This window comes from Cygnus olor, chromosome 28 (assembly GCF_009769625.2).
Source record: "Cygnus olor isolate bCygOlo1 chromosome 28, bCygOlo1.pri.v2, whole genome shotgun sequence".
Taxonomy (NCBI): Eukaryota; Metazoa; Chordata; class Aves; order Anseriformes; family Anatidae; genus Cygnus; species Cygnus olor.
Genome location: NC_049196.1, coordinates 2898614 through 2907025, shown reverse-complemented (window position 1 = coordinate 2907025; position 8412 = coordinate 2898614). Strand labels below are relative to the sequence as shown.

The 8412-nt window shown below is 68.4% G+C and overlaps 1 protein-coding gene across 2 annotated transcripts; it reads left to right on the top strand.

The window, feature by feature from the left end:
• The first annotated feature begins 1635 nt into the window (after positions 1 to 1635).
• On the top strand, positions 1636 to 6646 carry MUC1 (mucin 1, cell surface associated). 2 transcript variants are annotated; one of them, XM_040539306.1, is made up of 7 exons: positions 1636 to 2342; positions 3228 to 3916; positions 4187 to 4260; positions 4382 to 4527; positions 4769 to 4884; positions 4999 to 5145; positions 6093 to 6646. In XM_040539306.1, exons 1-7 carry the CDS (start codon positions 2294 to 2296, stop codon positions 6162 to 6164), a joined length of 1293 nt encoding a protein of 430 aa, XP_040395240.1. In that variant the 5' UTR covers positions 1636 to 2293; the 3' UTR covers positions 6165 to 6646. The 2 variants fall into 2 exon arrangements, with proteins under 2 accessions (XP_040395240.1, XP_040395241.1); XM_040539307.1 differs by having other exon boundaries at positions 1640 to 2342; positions 4385 to 4527.
• Positions 6647 to 8412: the final 1766 nt, after the last annotated feature.

Genomic DNA, 8412 nt, shown 5'->3' with positions numbered 1-8412 from the left:
GCCGCCGCGCGGGGCCGCTCCGTGGGAACTGCGCCGTGAGCGCCGAGCCCCGGCGGCAGTGCCCGGTCGCCATGGCGACGGCTGGCCCGGCAACGCGGCGGAATGTGCCCCCCCCCACCCCCGCCCGAACCCCCCCCCCCCCCCCCCCGAGCCCGCCCCGCCCCGCCCCGGAGCGCGCGGGGCCCGCACCGGCACCGGCCCCGCCGCGGCGGCGGAGGTGGGCCCCGCTCTTAAAAGGGCAACGCGACCGGTACCGGGCAGCCGCCGCCCCGTCGGTACCGGAGCCTGGAGGGGATGGGCCGGTGCTTGCTACCGGCACGGTGCTGCCGGTACCGGGCAGAGCGGCGGGGCTGCGGGCACGTGCGCCGAGCGGGACGGGACGGGACGGGACGGGACGGGACGGGACGGGGGGAGGCACCGCTCGGTACCGAGCATCTCCCGTCCCGTCCCGTCCCGTCCACTCCCAGCCCTCGGCCCGGCGCCGTGCCCGTATCCCCGGGCAGCCCTCGGCACCGGGCCCGAGGGAGCGGGCTGCGGCGGGGGACGGAGGCGCGGGGGGTTCAGCTGCCGGCTCCGGTCCCGGCCCCGGTCCCGGCCGTGGTACCGGTCCCGGTCCCGGTCCCGGTCCCGGTCCCGTTCCGCGCCACCGGGGCTCGGTGCTGGCGCTGCGCGGGGCCGCGCCCGCCAGGAGGCGCCGCAGCTCCAGCGCCGCCGGGCGGGGCGACGGGGACGCGCGTGGGGTTCGTGCCCCCCGTCCACGCGTGGAGAGGGGTTGGGGCCCGGCCTCGCGGCTCCCGAGCCCGGTGCTGGGGGGCGCTGGGGGAGCGGGGGCGCAGCTCCGGGTGCCCGGCCCCTTCCTTCCCCCCCACTCTGTGTTTTTCTGCTAAGAGGAGTTTCGCAGCCCATAAAAAAAGCCAAAAACAAAGCCAAACGACGACAACCACAAACCTGTGCCCGTGTGCTGAGCTGGGGGGGGGGGGGGGGGGGGCGGGGCACGGCTCGCAGCCTGGGACCCCCATCCCCGGTGCTGAGGCCGAGCTGGGCACAGAACTGAGGGGCTGGGTAAGGAAAGCGCAGTCCCATCACGGGCACTGGGTGCAGCTGGATGTGGGACCCGGGCAGCCTCTCCTTTGTGCTGCTGTTCCTGCAGCCGGGGGTTCCCCCTCTCCTGCCCTCCCCCTTGCCCCAATGCCCCCAGACCCCCCCCCCCCCCCCCCAGCGCACAGCAGTACCCCCTGCATGGGGCTTGGGGGGGGGAGTTTGGGGCTGGGCAGGAGCGGGGACACCGAGCCCTCCGCAGGAACTGGGGCTCTCCCCCCTGGGCAGGGGCAGGGGGGGCAGAAAGGACCCCGCAGCCTGGCCGTGGGGGGAGCACATGGCCCCAGGGGAGGACGGGGGCTCTGTGCCTGGCCTGGGTGGCACCTGGTGCCTCTGGGGTGGGGCTCGGGCATCCGGCTTGGCACCAGGCATCGGGGGCCGTGTCCCCCCCCTACGGGGTTTGCTCCTGGTGTCCCCCGGGGCGAGCAGGAAAGTCTTCTCCAGCAGCAGAGGGGGGCTCGTGCCCCCTGGGACCCTTGTGCCCAGCCTAGGGACCAGGTGGGGACATTTGGCGGTGGGGAGGGACTGGGGTTTAGAGGGGCCCTGGGCCTCACCTGCGTAAGCAGTTTAGGGGGGGGGGTGCCAGAGTTTATTTGAGTGTAGGGCGAGGCAGTGGCCGGGCCGGTAATGATTAACCCCAGGCTGAATGAGAGGATGAGGCCCCCCCATCTACAGGGGGGCTGCAGGGCTCTGGCCCCCACCCCATGCTCCCCACCAGCTCCCAGGGGCCATGGCACGGCTGGGACCCCGCCTGCATGAGGACCGTCCGATGGCTGCCCCCTACCCAGCGCCCCTGCCTGAGGCCACGTCCCATGGCACGGGGGACGCTGTGGCAGTGTCCCCTCCGTGGTCCCCAAGCTGGGAGAACGCGGAGCCACAAAGGGACCCCAGCACGGAAGGCACGGAGCTGCAGGAGGACCCCAGCACAGGACGGAGGGTGTCCCAGGGGTCCCGGTGGTGAGATGGCACCCTCGTGCCCTGCGTCAAGCAGGGTGGAGGGGCCCCCCCTTCACCACGTGCAGGTCGGGGCCGGTGGCGGGGTGGGGCCTCCCCACCTGCTCCAGGTGCTCTATAAAGCTGCAGCCGCCGCCGAGCCTCCAGTTCCCAATCGCGCAACGCCGCTGCCTAACGGGAGGAGCAGCTGCCGCTGAGCCCCCACAGGCACTGGGCCCCCCCCCCCCCCCGGACAAGCCCCATGGAGTTCACCGCGCTTCTGCCGCTGCTGCTCGTGGTGCTGGGTGCAGGTGAGGCGCTGGGGCTGGTGGCACCGGGGGCTGGTGGCACCTCGAGCTGGTGGGAGCTGGGCTGGGACCTGGGTGCACGGGGCGGTAACGGGGTGGGGAGGCGAGAGGGGGGGGTCACCTGGTCGGCTTTGTGAGCGGGGACCTGGTGGCACCCCGTGACCCTCAGCACCCAGCAGCGGGTGCATCACCGCCTGGTGTGCTCTGTCCCCGGGGTGCAGTGCCCCAGGGCTGATTGTCCCCAGAAAAAACAGGAGCTGGGGACCTTGCTCAGCCCTTGGCCGTGTCCGTGTCCCTTTTAGCGCCGACCGAAGGGATCGGCCGGGGCTGAGCACGGGGCGGACGGGCTGTGCTGGGGCTGGATGGAGCAGGCTGTGCCTGGGGCTCGCAGGCTGGTATGCGGGCGTGTGCCTCAGCAAGATGTCCGGACCCCGGGCGCTCCTCCAGGGCTCCTGCGGCACCTGCTGGGAAAGCGCCCGCGAGGAGCCGCCTGCGCTGGCCGCGAGCCAGGCGATGCATGTCCTGGGGAGCACGGGTGTGAGCGCCATGGGGCTTTCTGCCTTCCTAGCCCAGCCGTTTGCATTCATCACAAAGATTTTAGTGGCACAACATGGCAGTGGGTCCTGAGCGGGGGGCACGGCTCTGCAGGGCTGGGCACGGGGCAGCCGCCCAGGCACCCCTTGCTCATGCCACGTGCGCCCAGCATGAGTCTCACCGGGGCTGTTCCTGAAGTTCTTGCTGGCCTCGTAGGCGTTGGTCTCATGGAGGTTGTGGGACTTCTCTGCACGTTTTTGTCCCAAGGAAGGTCTCGTAAAGGAGCCTCGTTGTGTAGAATTTCTTCCCAAATTGATGCTGTAGCCCCAGTTCCTGACCCCCTTTGTCCTTCAGGTACGCACGTCTCGAACACCACCACCACGGAGACCACCACCACCGAGACAACCACCACAGAGACCACCACCACCGAGACCACCACTGTGGAGACGACCACCACTGAGACAACGGTGATGACGCCCGCTCTGAACAACGTGACCTCCCAGAACACCAGCGGCAATGGGTCCCTTGGCCCTGTCCCCTCCCATGTGACAGCGTTCCCAAAAACAGGCAACAGCTCTGCTGGCAATGCCACAGCCAACAGCACCGTGGTGCCCGTCTCCATTATCCCTATGTTCCCCCACTCCAACATCAGTGCAAACGACAGCAATGGGGTCCCCCCCTCCAAAACCAGCAGCACAGCCAACGGCAGCTCCCTGGTTCCCACCTCCCCCGTGGCTGGTGGCACCGTGATCCCCACGTCCAACACCAACGCCACCGCGAACAGCAGCGCCGAGGTTGTCCCCACAAAGACAGCCTCTGTCACCTCTCAGGGCAGCACAGTGCACGGCAAGACCCCCACGGCCGTGCTCGGGAGCAGCGGGGGTCCCAACCCCAGCAAAGCCGCAGCTCTGCCTCCCACCGTGGTCCAGCTGCTCCTCCGCGTCCCGCTGTCCTTCCGCATTCTGAACAGAAACTTCAGCCAGAGCCTGCTCGATCCCACGTCGAAGGAGTACAGGAGCCTGAGCCGTGCTGTCTTGACCATGGTGAGTGCCAGCCCTGCCCGCTGGCTGCCCTGGGCGAGCAAAGACCTCATGGTCTGTGCCAGGAAGGAGCCACCTTAGGTAGGGGCTCCCTGTAAATGTGCCCTGAGCTCCGTGAGCTGCTTCTGCAGCCCCGTCCCGCTGGGGAGAGAAGTGGGGGCAGCAGAAGATGGGGCCATGCTGGGGTGAAGGGGAGGATGCCAGGGTTGGGAGGCAGTGGGGTGAGAGCTGGGGATGTGGTCGTGACCCCCCCCCCATGCTTTTTTTTTCCAGTTTGAAGGTGTCTTTGGCTGCACGAGCTGCATGGGCAGGCAGACCTACAAGGGATGCAGTGAGCTCCGTTTCAGGTACCGTGGGTGGGGGGCTCGGGCTGGGAAGCCCAGCGCAGTGCAGAGCCCCTGGCAGGGGGGGACAGCAGAGGGGGTAGCGGTAGGTGGCAGTCCCGGCTCCAACACCTCCTCTCTCAAGCAGCCAAGGGTCGGTGGCAGTGCAATCCACCCTCGTGTTTGGGCACAGTAACGACTCCATCACGAGTGACTCTGCCGAGAAGAAGCTGAGAAGTCAGCTGGACTCGAACGGGTACATCATGGATCTGCAGCTGGCCGACATCCAAAGTGAGCGGGGGGCTCGGGCCCCGGGGGTGCTTTGAGCAGGGGTCCGGGCTCCGGCACGTCCTCTTCGGGTGGCTTCTGCACCCATCCTGGGTTTATCCTTGGTGGGACAAGTGGGACGAGTGCCTGTGTCAGTGTGCTGGGCTGGGCCCGAGGGGAGGAGGGCTCTTTCCCTTCTGGCCCCTTCCCGGGGGTCTGGCGGGGCTGTGCCCGGTGGTACGGACACGGCTCTGCTGCTCCTCAGGCGGCGTGGAAGTGACGGCCCCGGTGGCGCAGCCTCAGGTTCCGGACTGGGCCATTGCTCTGCTGGTCCTGGTCTGCGTCCTGCTGCTGCTGAGCATCCTCATCTGTGCTCTCCTGGTGAGTCCCCATCCTCATCCTCACCGGCCTTCCGCTGTTGAGCCCCTGTCCCCGTCCCCGCTGCCTTTGGGCCCCTGACCCCGTCCCACTCACGGAGCCCCCCTGCCCCCCCAGACCACCTGCTCTTGCCGCCGGAAGAGCCGAGGGAAGCTGGACCTGTTCAGCACGAAGGACTCCTACCACCCCATGGCTGAGTACCCCCCGTACCAGAGCCACGGGCGCTACGTGTCCCCCAACAGCAAGCACAACCCCTACAGCCAGGTGAGAGCCAAGCGCCGGCGGTGCCCTGGCACCGGGGTGGTGCCGGGGCCGCTGCTTTTCGGTGCGGCCGCGTCCCTCGACCCTGCCCTTGACGGAGCCGGCGGGACGAAAACAGCCAGTGGGGACGGGGACTTGGTGGCCCCGGTCCCTGGGAGCCTGCCCCGGGCTGCGGCTGGCTGGGAGGTGAGCTGGGAGGTGAGCGTACCTTTCACGCCTGGATGGAGCCGTGGCCGGAGCCAGGAAGCTGCCGGCGACCTTGGGCGGCTGCTCCCCCCCCCCCCCCCCCCCCTCGCTGGGTGCGTGGGGGCTCGGCGGAACCGCTGCCTCCCCGCGCCCCAGCCTCAGGCTCGGCCAGATCCTGGCACCCTGGAGCTGGGGCCCGCGGGGGCAAAGGGGGGGGGGGGGGGGATGTTCAGATCTGGCACCAGCAGCGTCGGGCGCCGCGCGCGCACGTGCGGGGCTGCGGCTGCCCTGAGCGATGCGGGTTTCGGGGCTGGCCCCGGCCCCGCTGTTTGCTGCGCCCGGTGCTGCGGGGCGGGGGCCGTATCCAGCTGTTCCGCACTGTGCAAGCAGCTCGCGCTGTTCAAATACCAGGGGCCTGGGTAAATATTTACCTTCGCTCTTGCTGGGCAGGCTTAGCCAGCGGGAGGAGAGAAAAGCGGCCCAGGCTGCTTTGGCTGCGCTGATCCTCCACTGGCTCCCGTGGCCGGGGGGCTGGGACGGCCCCAGAGGAGGGCTGGAGGCGTCCACATGGGTATTTTTGGTTAAAACCGGGCTGTTCGTGGTGCCCATGGCACTGGCTGCTGCAGGGCTGACCCCCATGGATCTGCTTGCCGGGGGGTCTCCCACTGCCCCCAGGCCTCGTGGGGACTTTGGGGGAGCTCAGCCCCCGGCCCTTCCCAGCCCAGCTCTGTTGTGACCCCCCCCCTTGTTTCCCCCCTTCCCAGGTGGCAGGCACCATCGCGGGGGGCGGCACCTTCACCTACACCAACCCGTCTGCCTCCTCCGACAACCTCTGAGGGATGCGAGGGGACGGGACGGCCGCGACCCCCCCGCTCCTGGGGCGGCAGCACCGGCCCTGGGCACGTCCCCCGGCGCCGCTCAGCCCCTCACCACGGGCAGCGGGAGCCAGAAGGTTCTGGAGCAGCCAGATTCGCGCGCATGACAGAACTGGAAGAACAAAGACTTGGGGCACGAGTGCCCCCCACACACCCTTTTTTCCTCCCCCATGGCCCCACTCCAAGCCCCCCAGCCTGCCTGTGCACCCCCCTGCTCCGTGCTGCGGGCAGGGGGCTGGGCTCGCATCCTGCCTGCGCTCGCCCCCGGGACTCCAATTGTTCTTTTTGTGGTGTCGTTTTATATAATATATATATATATATATATATATATATATAGGGGATGGCGGTGCCAGGCTCTGCAGCTGGGCTCCGCGGGGCTGCGGGGTCGCGGGGTCCTTGGCGGTGGTGTATTTATCGCATTTCACAATAAAAGGATGGGCGCAGTCAGGCTTGGTTCCCTGCACAGCCGAGGGGGTCTGCGGTGGTTCTGGGCGCAGCGTCCTGTGGGGGGGCATCCCCAGCACCCGCGGGGCAGCTCCCATGGGGGGGGGTCTTTGCTGATGCCTTCAGGAGCAGCGGCTGGTGGAGCTTCCCCGGCATCGCCATCACCTCGAGTGACGCTCAGCTTGGCGGCTGCTCTCGTTTCTCTTTCTAGGCACTCTCAGGTTTCTGGCTTATGGGGTTATTTCTGTCACTTTTCCTACAGTCACCTGCATGTGGGTGGTGTCCGTCCCCCCCCACCCCCTGGGGTGTGACACAGGCTCCTTCCAGGCCCCTGCTCCTGTTACATCCCCCCCCGCCTGGCCAGCACTGTTCTCTTGGGGTTTGTTTTGTGCAAACACGGGGCTCGGTCAGTGCAGCCTGTCACCCCGCACGAGCAGCGCGTGAAGGTGACGGTCAAGCCATAAAGCCGTGGGGAGAGAGCTGTAAAAGACGTGTCATGTGCATCACTGTCACAGCCGCCTGCGGGCTGCAGTCGTGTCTGAGGCAGGCTGCTCCCAAAATCGTCCCCTGCCTGAGCCAGGGCTGCGTCTGGGCTCAGGAGCCTGGAAAGCTGTGGTTGAAGCCATCCCGGCACAGCCAGAGCCCTGAAACTGCTCCTGGAGGCCCTGGGAGGAGGAGCTGGGCTGCAGGGCTGCAGGGTGTGCGGAGGGGCGAGGGTGGGCAGCGGCAAGTCCCGGGGCTGGGGACGCATCCTGCCCCGGTGTGGGGACACGGGCTGAGCTGCTTGGCTCGGGCTGGGCCAGGGCACCTGCTCTGGGGGCTGGGAGAGTTTTGGCAACTACCGAAGGGCCAGAAAAACAAGGAAACACAACTTATATAAAGAAATCATTTGTCAGAGTGGGCGCGGGGCCAGCAGCTTCAACAGGAACCAGCCGTGGGACCGGGACCAGCTGTGACCCCACGGCACGTGGCTCGCGGGCCCCTTGGCCACAGCACGTGGGCCCCGGGCAGGGGGACGTCACCTTGGTGCCTGGGGACCCCGACGGGCGCCAGGGGGTGCCAGGGGGTGAGGGCGAGGGGCTGGGGCTCTGGGGCACGGCTGGGCTGGCTGCGAGGGTGGGTGACGCAAGCCCTGAGGCTGGAGATGGGGCCGAGGGGTGTGGATGCGGTGTGTGTGTGAGGGGGGGGGGGGGGGTGATGCTTTATATTTTCCATTGTGCCTCGCTGATAGAGCTGCCAACAGCAACCGAAACCAGCAGCCGGGCGGCACGGGGCCGAGGGGCTGCAGTGGGAGAAGGCAGCAGGCAGGGCAGCACCGGGGGGGGTGGGAAGGGGTTCATGTGCACGGCCACAGCAGGATGGCCCAGGTGGGGAGGGCTGTGCCGGATCCTGCCCCATTTGCTGGGAGGAAGGAACGAAGCTAAAAATAGCCCCGCAGGTGGGCTGCGGCGTGGGGCCATGTCCCCCCTCCCCACCCCATAGCCAGCTTTGGGGACGGGGCAGCAGAGCGGGGCCGTGCTGCTGGGGCAGAGCCCCAGGGGTGCACCAGCCCTGTGAAGGTGCCCCTTCCCCTCACCCCCCTTCCCCTCACCCCCCTTCCCCTCACCCCCCTTCCCCTCACCCCCCTTCCCAGCCCTGGGCAGGGCCTGGAGGAATCGAAACAGAGAGCAGGGCTGGGCCGTACAATGAAACTCCTGTTCGCAGGGTGCCCGTTCTGGCCCCGCTCCTTGCCTGGCCCCACCTGTGCCGCCTCTCCCAGCAGCAG

Bases quoted from the DNA above. Each gene is read 5' to 3' on its own strand.
- MUC1 (XM_040539306.1), top strand. From the start codon at position 2,294: ATGGAGTTCACCGCGCTTCTGCCGCTGCTGCTCGTGGTGCTGGGTGCA. The intron at 2,343-3,227 runs GTGAGGCGCTGG...TTTGTCCTTCAG, and splicing joins GCTCGTGGTGCTGGGTGCAG to GTACGCACGTCTCGAACACC. The intron at 4,261-4,381 runs GTACCGTGGGTG...TCCTCTCTCAAG, and splicing joins TGCAGTGAGCTCCGTTTCAG to CAGCCAAGGGTCGGTGGCAG.